At 51.0% G+C, this 20,581-nt stretch overlaps 1 protein-coding gene across 4 annotated transcripts in view; it reads right to left on the reverse strand.

Moving 5' to 3' along the window:
• Positions 1 to 19,652, reverse strand: part of MACROH2A1 (macroH2A.1 histone) — a 68,679-nt gene extending 49,027 nt beyond the window's left edge. For all 4 annotated transcript variants that reach the window (XM_077768672.1, XM_077768670.1, XM_077768671.1 and 1 more), the window contains exon 1: positions 19,461 to 19,652. In XM_077768672.1, the coding sequence (XP_077624798.1) occupies positions 19,461 to 19,632 (172 nt within the window). In that variant the 5' untranslated portion in view covers positions 19,633 to 19,652. The remainder of the gene's footprint in view (positions 1 to 19,460) is intronic.
• Between the last annotated feature and the right edge of the window lie 929 nt (positions 19,653 to 20,581).

The raw sequence follows: 20,581 nt of genomic DNA on the forward strand, positions 1-20,581 counted from the left end.
GAGTCCCTCACATTGAATTTCCCATTTGAGTGTCACTAGAGTCAGTCCAGGGGAGGACAGGAGGAGAACCAGCCCACTTCCCGCCCTAACTCGTTAGGCTCAGCAGAACTGTTCCCCTGTACCGAGTGCAGGTGTTGGGGGGAGGCAGCCCGCCCAGCCATTTCAATGAAGCCTCCTGTAAGTGATCACGGCAGGGTGTCCCAATGCCCCACACAGATGGGCCCATCTTGGCCAACACAGAAGGAGGTGCTTGGGATGCCTCAGCAACCCCAGGCCCCAGCGGCCATGAATGCAGAAATGAGCCCAGCTCAGGCTTCTTCCCGCTGTGTTCACTGAGGAAGCAGCACACCTGTATCACGACTGTTCTGCCCATGGCTGGTGAGGAGCTGAAGCAGGAGCCTCACCTGGTGTGAGCACAGGCTCTAGGAGGGAAGGCAGAGGGAAGACGGCGAGCTGTAGCGGTCTCTGGCTGGAGACCAAGTGGCAAGAGGGCCAGAGAGGAGCAGCTGGCACCACAGAGCAGAAGCCCATCTGGCATTCTTCCGGGCCTCCACTGTCCCCTCTCCTCCTTGCCATCCCCTACCTTCTGAGACCCTAGGGAAGCACGGGGCCATCTGTATCTGCAAAACCAGAATGTACAGAAGGAGGCTAGTGGATTACAACCTTTTCCCAATAAGGTGCTAAGAATGCTTTCATTAGAGTAGGCCATTAGCTGGCCTTCATTAGAGTATCCACAATGGCACCCGAGGCCCTCCAGCAAGATGGACTGAAATTACAGCTTCTCAGGCACGTGAGCATGGCCTGTTTCCTCTTCCTGTGCCACAGTGTCAGCGAAAGGCTCTCTCCCACAAGAAGACACCGTGGCCACTGTGGGGAATGCCTGTGGTCTTACATTAGGCAGCGCTGCTGTAACTTTTTCTGTGTGCAGGGAAGACGGTGATGACAGACGCCAAGACCCAAAAGGTGGGCTTGGGCCACTAATCTAGGTGGGAGATGGGGAGCATATGCAAGCACATAAAGGGCAGCAAGGACCTGCGAGTAGCACCCGTGGAGCAGTAACTGGAGACCAATTCACTAGGAATTTCCCTTCCCTTCCCTTCCAGGAGCGTTCCTGCCCCCGCCCACCATGCTCTTTGTGCCTGAAGTTCTAAGGGCCTGAGCTTCTGCACTTGGGCAATCGCGAGGACTGTGCTTGCTTCCTGCTAATTGAGCACAGATCCACGTGGGAGCGCCGCGGACGGGCAGGTGTGTGGAGGAGGGCAAGGGAGGAGCACCGCAGCTCCTCGCAAAGAGCCGGGCTGTCATTCCTCTGCCTCCTTCACCAACGAACAGGAGAATCCACGACTCTCTTCTGACTGCAGACCCCAGCTCCCTTTCAATCTGCCAGTGCTGAGAAGACTGGCTGGCCCTCCTGCCCTGTGCCCAGCCTGTGGGGAGGGAGAGGAGGTGTGGCAGGTGGGGAGAACAAAGATGGCCACAGATTCACACCCCAGCTAGCTGAGCAAGAGCGGTACCTTCAGTTGACTCCCGTGTGTTTTCCAGAGGGTAGTTACCATAGCAACTCTTGTCAAGGGACACACAAAACAGCACCTCAGAGACACACCTTTTATGCGAAGTGTGCTCCACGCCCAGGCCCAGCCGTTTTGGGTACCGCGGCAGGCAGGGAGCCGGGCTGTTCACAGCAGCCAAGAATGACAGAGGCCGCATCTCACAGCTAACAAAGGCAGGAGCCCAGAGGACGAACTCAGCCCTTGTCAAGTCTCCATCAATGCCCGCCCTCTCATCCTCAGGCCAATTTCAGAAACAGCACTCACAAGGGGCTTTCCTGGCCAGGAGAGGGCTGCCCACTGCAGGCGGAGAGGAGAGGTGTGGCACGCCAGCTGCTCCTCACGATGGAACAGTTCCCATCTGCTCTGTAGGGGGAGACGGTGCCAGCTGCCGGGAAACTAGGGACAGGGCACACGCCAGCAAAGGAGATTTCCTCATTCAGCTTCCTTCCTAGTAATTGATCCCTGTCTTCGCCAATGACAGCGAGGGCAGGGGCATGGAAGCCTTAGGCTTAGGGCTGTACATCAGTTCCTGCCACTGCCTCCCACCACATGCACAGTGCTAAGGGCCCACGCCTCCATAAACAAGGTGGGGGGGGTTAGTCCCTGGTGGGTAGGCCAGAGCCAGCTTCAGTTCTGTCTCAACTTGAATGGAACCCCATGCCTTCCTGCAAGGGAAAGTTTCAAATACTTGATTCATCTTGTATGTTGGAAGGTTTTGTCCATCTTTTTTTTTTTTTTTTTGCCCTAAATTAAGAGAAAAGGATTCTGGGAAAGACAATCTGGAAAGTACCCGATCTACAGACACAAGTCCTTTTCTCTCCGGTGTCCAGGGCTTAATGTTTGGATCCTCCCTTGGAAGCTGTTTTCAGGAGCCACAGCCCTGGGGGCTATAACCAATACAAATGGAATCTGCAAGAAACCACAGGGGGAAACTGGGCAAGAGCAGTTAGGAAGAGAAGAAACAGGCCCCTTACAAGGTTCTCCACCCGCTCAAGCCATGTCTTCCTGGCCAGTGACGGGAACAGTTTTGTTACCAATGACACTTGGGGTCAGCCCTGGAGAGGACGCTAAATGTGGTAAGGTTCCCAAAGCTAAATGCTGTGAAGGGGACATGTCCAATGATGAGCAACACTGGCCGGTTCACGAACTATTTTTTTTGTTTCGAGATCTGTTTGTTTTAAGATCTAACTCACAAAACACCCAAGCGTCTCCGGCAAGTCGTGAGCCACTGGATCTATCATTTGTAGGGGCCTAGCCCAGCAATGAGACCTTGTTCCGTCCTCAGAGCCGCAAGCGCTGCAGACACCCTGGGGCCCCCCAGCCCCGTGGAACGCAAGCTCTTTAAGGCCACTTGACAAAATTCCCACAGCCGTGAATAATGGCTTTATTTGGCAGCCTTTTCAGCTATAGACCAGCTGTCTGAACATGAATACCTTTGACAGGTCTACTTTCCAAGTTCACCCAGAGACCAAAGGCTTAGTCTTTCTCCACCCTCCCCCCACACACATCTTGAACTGAGCCCTATCTGTTGTATTGAAGCATTCTGTCTATCTTCCTTTAGGGAGATGAAGTCATGGCTTGCAGATTAGACTCCTAACAGCTAACAGGTGACGTGTGAAGGCTGCGCCAAACTCTAAACACAAACCTTGCAAAGAGTCAGGGGCTTCTACAGAGATGTTTGAAGCATCTCTGCTAACAAAAGGAATATTGAAAATAACAACCAGAAATCAAAGGAAAGCAAATGTTCACGTAATCCCAAGGAGAAAACAGATATTTGCTACAAGGCCAACAACATGACGAGCAATCTGTTTATTGTATTTCTTTCAATTCATCGGGCCTCCCTCAGCAGTTCACGGAGTTCAGAACTGTTTTACACCATTCTGGAAAGCTTTAACCCAATCAACCCCAATTGAGGAGGGATTGCTAAGAGTTTCCTGCATCCCGGCTGCACCACAAGTTCCTCCAGTTCCCCTGGGGGTTCAGAATCCACCGGCCCGCACCTCACCTTTGCAGGAGATGAGCGGCAGAGTCTGAAGCCTGCTAAGCTGTCAACCCAGAGCTTCAGGGCCTCACCGACGGGCCCGGCAAAGCTCTCCAGTCTGCCTGTCCCAGGGCCTCAAAGGAACTGGGGAGTCCGTAGAGAAAATAAAACCTACAGCAGTAACAGAAGGTAGCATTTTCTGTGCAGGATGCCAGATCTTTTGTAACAGTGAGCTGTTCTGTGGCTTTCCTGCAGATGTCCCAAGTCTGACACACACTTGTCTCTTGCCGTTAAGCCCACCTTACAGGCCCCTCCTAAAACCCATGAGCATCTGGTCTAGTCTCCCACCTTCCTCACATCTCCCAGTGAGACAGAAACACGGCTTAATTTAGGAGTTTCTAAAGCAAGCTGGTTCTTATATTTCCAAGTAAAAAGTAGGTCATGCTACACGATACAAATGAACAAAAAGGAGATATGATTCTTGACAAACCTTACCTTCCTCTAACCCACCAACCCAGCCCAGCACCTGAGTACCTTACCTTTCTGGAACACCTTCCTGTATCTTCCCCCATGACTCCAGTGCTTTTGCATAAACTCAACTTCTCGGTCTGTCCTGAGCGGAGTGCAAGAGTCACAAAGGGCAACATGCTAGAGCTGGGGAGGCAGCCTGGGTGTGAATCCCACCTCCCACACCTCACTGTGAATGTGCCAACGCACACCCGAGGCGGGCTTTCCCTTTCTATAGAAAGGGGATGAGAATTAGGTCACTTTTAGACAGGTGAGGATTAATGAGTTCCCAAATTCCATGCTTAGAACAGTTGGGAAACGTAAACTACTGTTACTGAGGCTACAACCACACACTTCTTCTTTTAAAAAGTGTAGTAGGCTTAATTTCTAGGGGAAGAAAACTAAATTTCCTATTCCTCAGTGTCCTCCTATCCCAATAACGGCCCAGCCAAATGGAGAGATGCACTAGCTTGAGAACCAGGAGGAGGAGAAGAGCAATATAGAAAACCTGGTGTTCCCGCGCCCGATAGTTTACTCTCTGCTGTTACACTTAACAGTTTACATATGTTTGAAAAATGCACTTGAACCTGATTAACCTTGGTGCTGCCAAACTTACCTTGATAGAACGCAGCACCCAGGGCGGCCCCACAGGCAGTCTCTGCCTCGGGATGGGGTCTGGGGCTGGGGTCTGACCCCCACGCGGTATACCACAGCAGGGACAGAACCAAAGCCTTTGGAAGTCAAGGCCCAGGAAGGAAGGTGGAAGGGTGAGGTGCTGGGGGCAGGCCCAGAGAAGCCTGCTCTAACTCCCCTCTTTCTCCTGCTCTGGCTGACAGCTGGGCCAGGCCCTCTGCCCTACCACTCACTCCCTTTCAAGGACGCCAAGTTAATCTACAAGGAAGCGGTTAATATGTGTGTTTGTTTTGATACGGAAAATCACAGCCATTTGTTCTTAATTCATCTTGCGAAGGGGTGAACAATCACATGTCTGGTGAAATGAAATGATTTGAAGGGTGTAATGTAAAAAGGAAACTTACTGCAAGAGGTCTGACGCGGTGCCATTTCCCAGATGGACGGACGTTTAAGAACAAGAAGGGCGCCAGCGGCTGGCTGCCCTCGTGCGGGGGGCGGAGCAATGCCTGGGCGGGCTGCCCTCGTGCGGGGGGGCGGAGCAATGCCTGGGCTGGCATTTCAAAATGTCAGAAGTAAAATGAAAACGCAGTGTAAATGAGAAGAGGCAACTATGGTATGGGCAACCCCTCCATAGCACCCCCCCCAACCTTTGCAACTCTGCGTCACAAGCACCTGCCTGCCCTGACAGTTGTCCCAATCCTGCTTCTCACAAGAGTTCTAGGCATTTATACTTCTTAGGTTCTTTTCATGACTGACTCTCTTCAGAGTATGAGGACACGACCCTCCCCTCTTCTAGAACTCTTTCTCGCTCCTCTTTCCCCCAGCACCTGACTTGTCCTGCAGCTGCCACAGCCAGCACCTCCTACAGTGACTTGATCCCTCCTCTATAGCCCAGTACAGGTCATGCCAGCGGCCACTGCCACGTTTCTTGAGCTCAAACCCATCTCCTACCCCCTGGTGACTCCTTGTCCCTCCAGGTCCTCCACCCTGCAAGACTCCCGTCCACTCTGCCTACGCCAGGCCACAGGAACGTGCGACTGCTCAGGGCCTGCCCTTCTATGGAAGCCCTGTCTGCCTCCTCTGCCAGGCTGTGGCTCTGAGCCAGGCCTGGAGGATTGGATGCATACCATCCTCCTGCGATGTCCTCCACCGAGGACCCGAGCCATGCCTGGAGGACTCGGCGCGGTGTCCGCTGGAGGCAAAGGAGCTGCGCGGTGGACTGAGGGACCCTGAGCACCCCCTGCTCTCCTGGTAACCTATACGGTCTGAGCTCCTGAAGAGAGCCTACAGGAGACGCTCTTCTCAAGACAGGTCACTATGCTGAGTGGCCTTGCAGAGGTTACTTACACTCTAAGCCCCAATTTCCTTCTAAGCAAAATAGATAGTGTGAGAATTTCATAAGCTACCAAATGTGAGGCACTCGCCCGGTGCCTGGCACAGAGCAGCGCTCACTATCAGGCAGATGCATCATTCCATAACGGGTCTGCCTTTGCCGAGCACGCAAAGCCCCGGCCTCCATGCCCCCCAAACGAACACTACCCCAAGCCACTATCTCAATCTGGAATGGGGACCTGTCAGGGCCTGGAGAAGAGGCAGGAGGGCAAAGAAACCAATGCTGCTCAAGGTAAGAGCCCTACTTTCCTTTTGTTTTTTAATTTATTTTTGAGAGAGAGAGAGAGAGTGCGAGCGTGAGCAGGGGAGGAGCAGACACACACACACACACAAACACACATAATGGAAGCAGGCTCCAGGCTCTGAGCTGTCAGCACAGAGCCCAATGCAGGGCTTGAACTCACAAACCGTAAGATCATGACCTGAGCTGAAGTCAGGTGCTTAACCGACTGAGCCACCCAGGTTGCCCCAAGAGCCCTCCTTTTCTGATACTGACTTTTGGCAGCCAATAGCCAGATTTATAAAAGCATCAGATAAACGCTAACCAAAGACTATCTCGGTTACCAGTTACCACAAGGAACATCCATCAGGGTAGACAGGGCAAGGGAAGCATACGATTAGCCTTTTACAGAGGCCCTGGATTCCCACGTGGTTCCCCCTGTCCTGCAGGTGACAAATGTGGGCTCTGGCAGAGAAAGAGCCTCCTTGTAATGAGGACGACATTTATAAATGTCTTCTGTAAAGGCCACTCTACAAATGTCTCTCCGTGCACACAGGCAGGACAGCAATCCCATGAGAGGACACCTCAGCGTCAGGTGCCATCACAGGCCCCCGAAGTCCCAGGGAACACACTCTTCTGGCCACCAGACTGAAGGCACCTGCCTAAAAAGGAAGGTGGGGCGTAAAGTGAAGGAGGGAAGACATAAAGGAAGGGGCGGTGGGAGCCAGGGTCAGAGCTGCAGGGGGCGCTGAGCAGCCTGGCAAATGCAAGGAGAGCCCCTGTTGTCATCTTGGCAGCCAGAACTGGAGGTGGTCGGGGGATGGGGAGAGACAGACAGGGAGATGGAGGGAGGCACACTGTCCTTAATACCCTTTGGGTCTCTCTTCTTGCTACAACTTATTTATAGCTCTGAGGAATGGCTTTTTGCTTTCACGATATTTTATTCTAGGTTGACTAGACATAGAGGCCCTCAGGCAGGGAAAGCAAGCAAGAGGACTATAAATATGTTTTATTAGTTGCTGATATTTTAACAGGAAGATATCAAGAGAGGAGATATTTGTAGAATTCTTATCACTTCTTTCTCCTCTTAGTAAGTCAGTAGTTTTTTAAAGCCATCCTTGCTGGTCATCCACAGGGAAGCCCTGGGGTACTTCCAGTACAGCTCCTGCTCTGCTATTTAAATCCATGGAGCAGCTCCTCGCTTCCTCCACTTTCCAAGGTATAGACCTCAGTGGCTTTTATGTCAGGAGAGATCAGCCCTTGATAAATGTCCCACGCCTTCCCATTTGCCACCAATGGCTGCCGGGCAACTTTCTGCTGCTCAGGCAGGTCTGGCCACCCATGCCCTGGGGTCATTAGCATAACCCTAAATTATGCCTCATTTAAAAATCCAGGGGTCTAGTTCAGCTCCCACCTCATCAATTTCCTGGCAGCATCTGACGTTAATGATGTTCCCTCCTCCTAAAATTCACCCCTCTAGCTGGTCTTCTTATCCTTCTTATCCTTCATACCCTTATCCTATGTACTAAGCGGCTGCAGAATAGAAGCCCTCGTGCTGGCAGCCAAGCACACAGTGATGAGGGAGGGGTGGGGAAGGTGCAGTCCCAGCCCTGGGGTCACAAATAGGACCTCCTATATGTCTGACCCATCACAGCCACTTAGTGCAAATCTTCTGAAATGAACACTGATTCTTTCAACTCTCTGCACCCAGCCGGGCACCTTGCATCTAGCCAGAGCTTGGTAATTCCTTCACCAATAGGTCAATAGGGATGGATCACTAGACAAGTAATCGAAGCCCTCAGACCGTGATACAGGATGGAAGCACAGGGACACTTTCCAAGGCACTGGCCTGGTTTCACGTATTAGAGCCAACACTCGGGAGCCACAGCAGGCAGGGTGAACAACAAGCAGTCCTCCCAGGGGAAAGTCACCCTATCCCCTGGTGGCCCAGGATCCAGGCAGGCCTCACCTCACAGTCTCAAGTCTGGTCTCAGGGATGGCTCAGGGGCCTGGGGGCTACCGGGGAAATCAACAATCCTCGGATTCTCCCAACCAAGATGCTGGCTCAAATATCAATGTCAGTTTCTGCATGTCACATGTACCCATTATCCTGATTCATTATTTCTTGGCATTTGATATTTTAGATTTTGAGATGAAAAAGGAGAAGAAAAATATCTTTAGAAAGATAGATAACATACATAAAAAACTAGTAACATTGTCTCCTAGGAGGAGAACTGGGTAGGTAAAAGAGCAGGAAGGGAAATGCATGTCTCACTGCATGTCCTGTGGGAACATGCGAATTTTACCATTGGTAAATATCACTTAGTAAAGAAAATAATCACTTAAAGACAATGAAAGACCTACCAGATATGATAAACATAAAGTATGTAACTAGACAGACCAATGAAACAGAAAATGAAGCCCAGAAATAGCCCTAAATATATCTAGAGATTTCATGGATGGTAAAGGTAGCATCTCAGATCACCAGGGAAAAGATGGGATATTCAATTAATTGTGTTGAGAAAACTGGGTAACCATCTGGAATAAAATTAAGTCCATCCTTATTTCACACTATAGATCATAAATGGACCAAGTATAAAAATGTAAAAAAATAAAACCTAAAAATACTAAGCAAAAGAATGGGGGGGGGGGAATTCCTTTGTAACTTTGAAGAGAGGTAGACTTTCTGAACAACATCTGGCAGAAATAGATGTATAAAGACTTCCATTATTAGGATTATTCAGATAAACTTGACAGTCATTCCACAATGTGGATGGATATCAAATCATCACATTATATGCTTTAGATATATACAATCATATTTGTCATTTTCCTTGATGAAATTGGAAAAAATGAGTTATTCAAATAAATATACAACTGTGTATAAAATAGTTAAATGAAACTTTAAAAATGAAGAGAAAATAAGAGATTATAAGAATGACCAAGCAGATTCAAAAGGAAACCAGACAGGACTTCTAGAAATAAAAGTTTCAAAGCTGAAATTGAAAATTCAGTGACTCAATTAAATAGATAAGACACAGCTGAAGAGAGAATTAGGAAACTAGAAGACCGTTCCAGATGAAAGATCAGAAATAATTATCCACAAATAAGTCCTGCAAGACAGAAATCAAAAATAAGAATGAGATGAACAGATATGGAAGAAAGGGTGAAACACTAACATATATTTGACTTGTGTTTTATAAGGAGAAAGAGCCTAGAATAGAGACACTGAAGAAATAACAGCTAACAACTTAATGGAGATGACAGGAGCATGTTCAAAAACAGCTTGAGAAAGTTTATCACCAAAAGACCTTATGAAATGAAATCCTAAAGGTTGTACTTTGATCACAAGTAAAGTGATCTCAGATGGCAGGTCTGAGAGGACAGAGGCACACTTAGTTTGCACACCTTTTTCCTTGCCTGAATCCAAAAACAGGTTTTGTCTTGCTATGTGCTTTTTCCACTGGCCCCGACGAAAACACAACCCTTGATAGGGAACTGTCAGTGCATTTGCAGAGCCCAGTGGCAGAAATGAAAGTGGCATGTCACCCTTCACAGGGAAATCATTGAAGCGATTCCCTGGGCCACTAAGCATTCCCAGGCAATGCACCTCATCTTCAAGAAAACAGAGTTTGTCAACAAATGGCACTAGGACTAAATCCACATGCAAGGAAGTGAATCTAGATACAGCCCTTACACCCCTTGCAAAAATTAACTCAAAATGTATCACCAAACTAAATGTAAAATGCTATAAAACTCCTGGAAGATAACATAGGAGAAAATCTGCACAACCTTGGGTTTGGCGAGGACTTTCTAGATACAACACCAAAGGCCTAATACATGAAAAAAGAATTGAGATGCCAGATTTCATTAAAATCACACATTTCAGGGGTGCCTGGGTGGCTTAGTCGGTTAAGCGTCCGACTTTCACTTAGGTCATGATCTAGTGGTTCGTGGGTTCGAGCCCCGCGTCGGGCTCTGTGCTGACTGCCAGCTCAGAGCCTGGAGCCTATTCAGGGTCTGTGTCTCCCTCTCTCTCTGACCCTCCCCTGCTCACGCTGTCTCTCTCTCTCTCTCTCCTAGAAATAAATAAATAAAAATATTAAAAAAAAAAATCATACACTTCGCTCTATGACAGACACTGTTAAGAGAATAAGAAGACCAGCCACAGACTGGGAGAAAAGGCAGCAATGAGGCCGTTCCTGTCTCTGATCCCAGTGACCCAGTCCAGCCCCCGGCCCCGAGAAAGCAGGGGAAGCGGGGACCAATGTTTCATGAAGTGGGTCCCGGACACACACTCTCGTGGACCACCTTACGGACCCTTTGGAAGGATTGGGCAGCAGGCTGGATACAAACTCAGTGTTTGAGCTCCATGGCAGGTTCACGTGCTTGTGAGAGAAGGGTGCTGGCAGGCCAGGCTGCAACCTCCACATCCTGGCTGCAGTAGGGAAGCTCTGGGCATTGCACCCCATGGCGGTTTCCCGGCTCTCTCCTCAAGCCTTGGGACCTGCCCACCCTGGGTCTGCTAACAGGCTGGCCAGCAACAGCACATGAGGGAAATGTCAAAGGCACCTTGTGAGAAACTGCTTTTAAAAGCACTCTTCGGATGTCTTACCCACCATGGAATCATCTACTCCTCTGGGGGGATGAAGGAGGACTAACTGTGCAGCATAGGTGGGAGCACCTCCTAAATCACCTCATGACTGGCTTTGCAAGCTTATGTACAATGAGGATTTTCTGTGATGGGCTATCAGTGGAGAGCGTTAATAGCAGATATTAATAAAATGGAGGCTAAAATTGAACTCCCTTTCATGCATGTATGCATACACACAAGAAGCATTCAGTCCCAGCAGCTATCTCTGGAAAGTTTATGAATAAGTTTTAGCTTCTTAACATTTAAAAACATTTTTTTGGTAATGTTTATTAATTTTTGAGAAAGAGAGAGACAGAGTGCAGGTGGGGAAGGGCCGGAGAGAGAAGGAGACACAGATTCTGAAGCAGGCTCCAGGCTCCGAGCTGTAAGCAAAGAGCCCGAGGCAGGGCTCAAACTCACAAACCGTGAGATCATGACCTCAGCAGAAGTCTGATGCTTAACTGACAGAGCCACCCAGGTGCCCCTTGCCTCTTACATTTTTAAACACCAACCGCTCACATAACCTGAAACGGGAATACGCATTTAATTATGGTCTGTACACACTGGGTGTCCAGTACATAGTCTCAACTCCAGTGTTTCCAGCTTCTTTCTAGTTGTGGCCCTCTGGCTCATTAAAGTGCGTGCGTGCGTGCGTGTGTGTGTGTGTAGGAAAATGAAGCTGGTAAAGGGCTTTGCAGAAGAGTGAGCCCTGTGGGGTGGGGAGAGCCCGAGGGCAGCGTGAATGCCCAAGAAGGTGCTAGCAAGAGTTAGCTGGGTCCTAGCGCGAATGAAGTGTTAGTCTAAGGTAGGAGTGGTCAGACAGACAAGCCAGAGACTCAAGAGGAACTCGGGGGGCCTCAGAGCATCAGGGATCCAGCCTGACTGTCCTCTCTTTCCTGCCCTATTTTTAGCTGCAGGAGTAACAGACACACTTGCATGTCCTGGATAGGCAAGTGGTAAAGAGGCCAGGTAAGCAACTGAGCCAAGTGCAGGCTCTGCCTACCCCGATCTGCCAAGCTTATCAGATCCTTTCTTTCCTAGGCCAGGAGCACTAAGTGTGATAGGTATTTTCTGAATGAGTATCCATGTAAGAGGATGGGCTGCTGACAGGGAGGGTTCCCCTACTGCACTGATAGGAGACAGGGTGGGGACAGCCTGCAGCCCAGCCCCTAACACGGGAGAGATATGTAGCATCTGACCCAGTTACAGATCAGAAATCAAGCAAGTTGAAACTTGGGATGAGGATGATCATTTCATCAGCAAAACCAGACAGCAAGGTGTATTCTTAAGAGTCACCCCTTTTCCTTAGGGGAAGGATGCCATCAGACACAAGGATATTATAGGATATTATAGGATGCCATCAGACACAAGGGCTGAGACTCATCTAGTCTACAAAGTGGCCATAATGTACCCAGGGGACCCTGCTTCTTCCCCAGGTCAGGAGCCGGCCCTGTAAACTTCACCATGGCAGTTTCCAACTGGAGCATCTACAGGGAGAAGATTCCAGGTGCCAATTAGAACCGGGGGAGGCTCTGGTCCCTAACAAGAGATAGGAGAGGGCTGACCAAGTCTGAAACATGGGCACTGGGAGGGGCAGGGTTTGGGAAAATGGAAGGAGTGGGGGGTTAGAAATACAAAACTCCAGATGTCATCATTTTGTAGATGAGATCCACAGAAGACAGGAAAAAAAAAATCTGGCTACTGCCTTACCTCGTGAGAGGTGGAAATGCAATGCTATGATGGCAGGTTTTTAATGGACCCCAATTTAGGTGTCCAAATCAGCAGACTGCTGCAGTGGCTGCCTTGGGAGGGTCTATACCTCTCGCAAGGGGTCAGCATTCAGTCCTGAGAGCTGGGAGCCAGGGCTTCACATCTTTCTCAGAGAAACCCTGAATTTGTGCAAACAAACTTACGTACTAGGAGGGAAGCTGGTAGAATAAGGTTCGTGCTCAGGCCACGTGACAGGGTTTCTGTCCTCCCCACCCCCCAAAAAAGAAAAAGATGCCATCACACATCTTTTTGGGTTTGATGATCAGGCCCAGGCCTGTTCTTTTCTCAAGGGTTGGGTAAAATGGCTCCAAAGGTGCTTCCCTTCCAGGAAGTAAGTTCCTTGGGCAGGGACTTTTGTTTTGGACCTCAGTGTCTGGCACAGGGCCTGGGGTATGACAGGCTGTCGCCAAGTCAATACGTGAGCAACTCAGCAAAGTAAGTGCTAAGGGCTTCCCATGATAGTGCCTCACCTAGCAAATGTTGAGGCACCTTCTATGCGCTGGGCCCTGTATGGAAGAGGAAGATGTTAGGGCTCCTTATCTATCAGCCAAGCTTCGTGCCTCAACGCCACAAACCAAAGCTGGTCCTTCATAAGAGCTTTCCATTTTGTTTCCTCACCGAGCCTTTCTCGTAGTGCCATCTGTCGTGGGCTAAAGCCACACCAGTGTCCCCTGCACTGTACTGTGCAAGGTGTTTAAAGGCGTTCCTTCAAAGACTTTTGTGATAAGAGTTTAGGAACCACCACATAGCATGGTTCCTTACCCTGGGGATTCAGAGTAGCACCAACACGTTAAAGGCTCTAAAGAGTCTTGCAATAAAGAAAGCTATTTCTTGCTGGTTCCCAAACTAAGACAGATTACTGAGAAACTCATCGAGGTTATTCATAAATCCATCTCAAAAGAGGGGATGTGAATCTAGCCATTTTCTGATCTCAGCCATAGAGCCATGGTTTTTGGTAGAACACCTCTCGAATTTCACCAGGGGAGTCTGGGTGGCTCAATCGGTTCAGCGTCCGACTTCAGCTCAATTCATGGGCTCATGGCTTGAGAGTTCGAGCCCCACATCAGGCTCTGTGCTGACAAACGGCTCAGAGACTGGAGCCTGCTTCAGATTCTCTTTCTCCCTCTCTCTCTGCCCCTCCCCTGTTCATACTCTGACTCTCCCTGTTTCTCAAAAATAAATAAATGTTAAAAAAAAATTAAAACATTTTTTTCACCAGACACCTAGGCTCTGCCGAGCACAGTCTGAGCAATGCTGACCCTCAGGACCTTGACCCATGACTTAAGACCATCAAATCATAGGGGTGCTTGCTCTCTGCTCTACTACACACTTTTCACTTCCCACCATCCCCCACCTCCGACTGTGGGACTCAAGCACCTTTGACTTAGCCCCTTGCCTGCCCTATTCCCTTATTGGTCTCTGGGCTTGGGTGTCCCCAGCATCAGTGGAAAGTTCACAGGGGCAAAAGCCATGCCACATGTTTCTCATTTCACATTTCCTAAACCTTCAATTAGTGTTACGCTGGGCACATATGAGAGATTCCAAAAGCTTTCAAACTTACTAAGGTCAGGTGCTCTTTTCCCTTACATATCATTTAAGAGAAAAGTACCACAGTACCGTGGGGGCAAAGACAATGGCTGGGCTTGGGGCTGCCCCAACTGCCTCAGTTTCCATGCAATAACACTTCCATCCACCATGTATAGAGTGGTCACTAAGAAAGCTGGTCAATTGTCACAGAGCCCTAAGAGCTGGGGCTGCTATTATCCCCTGATGGAGAACAGAGTGAGGCCCAATAGTCCTCTGTGCTGAGAAGACAAGTGGACAGCATCACACTCCTTGGGGAGAACTCCAGGAAGTGTCCAGCAGGGAAGGAGAGCCAGGTGCCCACCGATGTGGAGAAGGAGCTATCCGGTCACCATCCATCCCCAAGCTCGTTCCAGGTGTCACCTTTTCCTTTTAAGTGCAGCCGATGATTGGGCTCTGGACCCAAGAGGAGAAACAGAGGCCTGCTTCACACTTCAGAGCAAGATGCACAGCTACCACCTCCTCCCCACATCTACCCCAGCCGGGAGTGGGTTGTACGGAGGAGGACCTCTGTGGTCCCGCACCACTAAACACATGCTCTGCATGGCGGTGGGGAGGGGGTGGTGTCACTGGGCTCTGATGGCCCCCTGCCTGAAGGGCTGCTGGTGGTTCAGACACTCTTTTTTTTTTTTAATTTTTTAACATGTATTCATTTTTGAGAGAGAGAGAGAGAGAGAGCATGAACAGGGGAGGGGCAGAGAGAGAGGGAGACACAGAATCCGAAGCAGGCTCCAGGCTCTGAGCTGTCAGCACAGAGCGCTACGCGGGGCTCGAACTCACAGACTGCGAGATCATAACCTGAGCAGAAGTCGGCTGCTTAACCGCCTGAGCTGCCCATGCATTCTGGGTCTGGCACTCGGAACACCGGTCTGGCCTCAGCCCTGGCATGCTCAGCTCCTGGCTAACTCAAAAATCTTTCAAGAAGGCTGTGCTGGATGCTCAGTCAGAAGGGGCCTCCAAATCAGACAAAAGAGCTCGGTAACAGGACATCTTGGTGTTGAGGCCACTGCGGGAAGAGGAGTCAGGTGCCACTTGACACGAAGCCGGAGAAGTAGGGCCGAGGCTGCCCAGGCATTGTGCAGGGACCTGGTGAGGCCCAGCGGCTTTGGGCGAGTTGAAGGACAACGCGCTTGAGGGGGCAGTGATAGCCCCCATCACCGGCCTTAAGGGAAGTCACCTCAGCAGCCAGAGCGGGAGTGCCAGGGACCTCCTACTCTCTCTGCCTTAACTAACCCCACCGCCAACGTGAGATGTGCGCACTAACACCGTGAAGGCGGGGGAAGAGCACTTCCCCTGCATCCTCTCATGGCAGCTTCTAGAACTCTGACACTCACTGCTACCCTGTTGTACAGATAATCAACCGCAGCTCAGGAATGTGAGCGACTTGCCTGAGGCCACAGTCAGGAAAGGGCAGCTCTGGCGCCTAGTCCCCATCTAAACCGGCCAGCTCTGCAGCCTCTTCCTGATGTCCACTGAACACTGTGGCATCCCACGTGGTCTCCAGGGCTGGTCACCAAGGAGACATCAGCTCTCTGCTCCACAGCCACCTAGTCCCGCCAGGGCCCTGTAGCCCAGTGTGCACCACCTGTGGGAATCCGGGTGGTGCAGAGAACATAGTCCCTCTACGAGGCCCTTCAGAGGATGACGGGACAGGCAGGGAAGCTCTGGCTGCTGGCGTGACAAGCATCCCCCGGCCTGACACCTACCAGCAGCACACAAGGCTCTGTAGCATCCCCACCTTCTTCTGGCCGGTGCCTGTCACTGGACACACGGCTCTGCGGGGTAATGGAAGGTCCTGCTCTGGCTTCTATCCCGGGGCCAGATGCATGTTCGGTGAGGACCCGCAGAGCAGATGGCACTTCTGTCACACGTCCCGTGTTAGAGCACGATGTGCGCGCCCCATCCGTGTCTAGGCCCCGGGCTGCCTGATGGCTCCTCGCTTTTCCCCAAGGCCTGGGATGAGGCTGGAACTCGGCAGGCACACGGAGCACAGGTGAGTGAGGGGCACTGTCCCTCTCTCCCAGCCCTCACAAGGCCGGCGGGCCACACCACTTTCTCCAGGTCTCATCTGAGATCTCCTCCTCGTAGACGCCTTCCTGAGCCAGCTCCTCTCCAGGTCATCAGGCACCTGGGCCCTGCTCTGGCCTATTTATGCTCTCTGTGGCGTCTATGACAGGCAGTAACCACCTGGTGTGGCTGGTCCTTTCTCCCAGACTAGACCGTGAGCATCACAGAACAGAGACCATTTCTGCTCCAATCATTCCTGTGTTGTCACGCAGAGCATAGAACGGTGCCTGGCACACAGCAGGTGCTCGGTAAGTGTGTGGAACAGACCAGAAAGTGTCTTCAGGGAAATAAAATCAAAGAGCCGGACAGAAAGTGGGCCTGTCTCACCTTCCCTCCAATGTCACATACCAAAACCAGAGTTGTGAACGGGCAGACACTCAGAACTTCCAAATATCTGCGTGCTCCCACATCGCAGCCCAGGGGGCCCAGGGCTGGCAGTCAGCGTGGGTGTGACGAAGCAGTGTTTTCACTGCATGGGACCCCAGAGCTCAGCTGCTTTCTCATCAGGGAAGAGGACACAAGTAACCACAACAGTGGTGATGGCTCAGGATGTCTCCCGAGGTGTCTGTCACGTAGGCAAGGCATCATGTTGGGGGCAGGTAAGGGGCAATGGTCAAGCCAATGACTCAGCGCTGCGTGAGGGCAGAAAACAGTGGCTCGGACTTAGCTAACTATAGCTCTGCTGGAAGGACTTGGTAAAACTTAAAAAGATGTATTATGTTTTAATATAGGGGTTAGCAAGGCTGACGCTTGAGTAAAGATTCACCTTGAGCTCCTTTCTAGCGCTAGGGATGGGCTGCCCTGGCCATTCTCACACCCGTCTGCGGCCACTAAAACACTCCCATGAGGGCGGGGGACAGGCGTAATGGCTGTGGATGCAAAGAGAGTCAAGGTCTCTGGCCCCATGAGAATGGACCCACTGACCTCAAACTCCTGAGCACTTGCTCACTTCCAGAGCCAGCCAGGCAACCGAGGACGTCCAGATTTCCTGTGTGGCACAACTAGTAACTGCCTCAGATACCCTGCAGCAACGGAACTCCCCACCCATGCCCCCCACCCTGCACACTAAAAAGCAGAAGCTTGATGGAAGAAAGGAAACTGATGTTGTACTTGACCTAATGGTAGTGTCTTGTGGACATCCCAATGACAGGGACATCATGGCATTTTGGGCACCAGGAAGCCTAGCTGGGTGTGCCCAGCACATGCGCTTTTCCATTATGCTCAAACAAAGCCCTTTGGCTGTCACAGCAGCCTGGAGCTGGTGGGACATGGGCTATTGTCAACATTTGAAGTTGTAAGGCAGTCAGGGTCCAGAGAGGTTCAGCGAACCACTCTAGGTCACAGAGCACATAAAAGTGCCAAGCCAGGATTAGAAAACGTCCTCTGTTTCCCGCCTAGTAACTTCTCCCCTGACTGCCAGTGTTACATACGGCTTTCTTGCCTGCATCACGAGCTCTGGGCCTCTGTTTCCTCAGCCATGGAAGAGAAGAATCACGCCCAGCGGGTGCTGCCAAGCACTCCACCCACCAGAGTCTCTGAGGAGCCAAGGCTTCAGTGTCCCAGAAGGACAAAACGCCTCCCACCTGTAACACACCGATGTCTCTTCCTGCCCTGATGCTCTCAAAAGAACACAGAAACTTTATATCCCTCGAGACCACCTTCTCGACGGAAGAACCCTGACTCTCGCTTTACCAAGACACCCGGGAGAACAAGAAGTAACCCAGCTGCTCGGCCTCCTCACACCACTCGGGAGAGGAAACCTTGCCTTGCTGAGTCTCCTGACCCGGCCAGAGGAGAGCTGGCTGCAAGACTCAAGCCCCCCTCCCCCTGCCAGCTCCCTTGACTGTGTGGGGAGCAGTCGGTGGGGAAAGCATTACAGCAGGCCAGCAGGATCTGCGTCCCTACTCACTGGCTATGCGCGGCCCCACGAAGTCCTCTTCTGCTTTGAGGCTGGTTTTGTCATCACAAAAAATGGGGGTGATATCCCTGCCCAGCCGGCTTCCCACAACTGCCACAGAGCCACTGTCAGACCAATATGATTATTCCTGAGCAAAGGACCACCCCCTACCTCCCAGAGAGAGAGCCAATTCCAAGACCGGTGCTGGGAAAATTCAGGGTGAGTCTATAACATCTCATTGCATGAAAAGGCAAGAAGATGTGTGAGACTGGAAGAGGCCGCTGCAGGGGACAGCAGAACCGGCTTGAAGGGCAAATGTGGGACACATGAGCACCATACTGAGCAAGGGCAGGAGAGCATATTGCCCACTATGTCAGTGACATCCATGAAGCAACACTGATAGGACAAGACGTAGAAAGAAAGGGCAGAAGGAAAATAAGTTCTTTACTGAAGAGTGCCAACTAATAAATGTAGCAGAAATGACCAAAATAGAAAAATCGCTCTTTTATAACCACCATAGTTGTAACAGCCCCAGGTAAGATCATCAAGTAATGCTAAAACCGTTGGGTGAAGACCGTGACTCAGGCCATACAGAAATCCGGCAGACACCACCGAACCAAAGGAATCAACAAGGGTAGGACACGCCCACATCAGGGGCCTCCTGGCGTGACACCAGGCAAGACCTCACCGTCACTTGGGCAGTCTCCCTACCAAAACGTTTAACCTGAATCCAAGCCCGAGGCCGGCGCACCTACAACACAGCCGGCCTGTGAACAAAAACGTCCATGTCGTGAAAACTGGGGAACTGCTTCAGCCAAAACAAGACTAAAGAAACCCAACAACCAAAGGACATGTATGATCTTGAAATAGATCCTGGGGCAGGAAAGACAACCAAACAAAAGTATGGAGGACATTTTGGGGACAACTCAGGACACTCCCACACGGATGGTGGAACAGCCGGAAATAAAGGTACAGAGGTGCACACATCGTGCACGTGCACGTACACACACAAGGCGGGGGGAAGAAAAGGCAAAGGGGCCCAAAGTGTTAACCACTGGGGCATCTGGCTGAAAAGGTTCATTGTCCTACTCTGACGAGTCTTCCGTGGGTTTAAAAAGTTTGAAAATAAAAGGAAGCAGACAGGTCCTATCCGTCCCGGGCAAGTGTCGGACGGCCACCCGGTGAGCACTGCGGAGTCCTTCCTCGGTGGACTTGGGCACACTCACCTGTCAGGTACTCCAGGACGGCGGCCATGTACACGGGCGCCCCCACTCCGATCCTGTACTTGGGGTGGCCTTTCTTGATGTACCGCAGCATCCGCCCCACGGGGAAGATGACCCCTGCCTTGGCAGACCGGGAGGTCTTGGTGGATTTCTTCTTCCCACCCCGGCTCGACATGGCGAGGCGAGGCAGTTAGCGCACTGTGGAGGCAAGAGGCACAGCCGTCAGGATCCTGTGGGCAGTGCACCCCCCTGCCCCACCCTCTCTGGCCCCTGAGCCTTCCGGGCCCAGTTCATGCACTTGGAGGGAGCACTCTGGCCCCTAGAAAGAGGTCGGCTGTGCTTCTCACATTTTATACCATGACATCAATTTTATCGGACACTTACATTTAAACGGTACTCTGACAATGAGTGCTCCTAAGTGCCCTGCCTTTATGCCACATGGTGTAAAAGAAAATGAGATTTCTTGGTTACGTCTTACATGCTTATTTAACAATTGCATTCGCATATGCTTGAGACCAGGGCTGATACATTGCTGAAAAGCAAATGATGTCCCCTTCCCCTGGAATGAAGACATAAAGCCTGATGACTAGGTCCTCTGATGAAAGTCTCGTCTCTATCTCACGACCCTTTCCCTGTGAGGTGCAAGAACAGCTCACAGGAGCTCCGCAGAGAGCCAGGCTGCAATCACAGGCCCTCAGTCTCCCTAGAGGAGAGGGAGAAGGGCTTTTCTTACCCCGCTCCTCCTCCCAATCCACATCCAAAATGGCACCCCATCCGGAGGATGCTACTCTCCACCACCTTGCAGAGGGTCCTCTCCTCCTCACCCAACTGTGACTGTGACAGGATTTGGGTCATCACTAACCAAATGATCACAAATCATATGTCCTGAAGAGGTCTCCCCACTGCTCGCCCTACTCTCTAATCCACTGGCCCTCTGAGGGTGGTACAGACGAATCCGAGTACTCAACAGCCGGTGTTAAAGCTTTCTCTGGCTGCCACAGTTCCCAAGGTCAAATCAAGATCCTAGACTTGTCATGCATTGCCCTAGAAATCTAGGCCTGCAACATCCATAGAGCTTCACCCCTTACCTCCTGGGGCCCAAACTTGGACACAGTGGAGGGGGA

Source organism: Crocuta crocuta, unplaced genomic scaffold, assembly GCF_008692635.1.
Source record: "Crocuta crocuta isolate KB4526 unplaced genomic scaffold, BGI_CrCroc_1.0 scaffold64, whole genome shotgun sequence".
NCBI classification, from domain to species: Eukaryota; Metazoa; Chordata; class Mammalia; order Carnivora; family Hyaenidae; genus Crocuta; species Crocuta crocuta.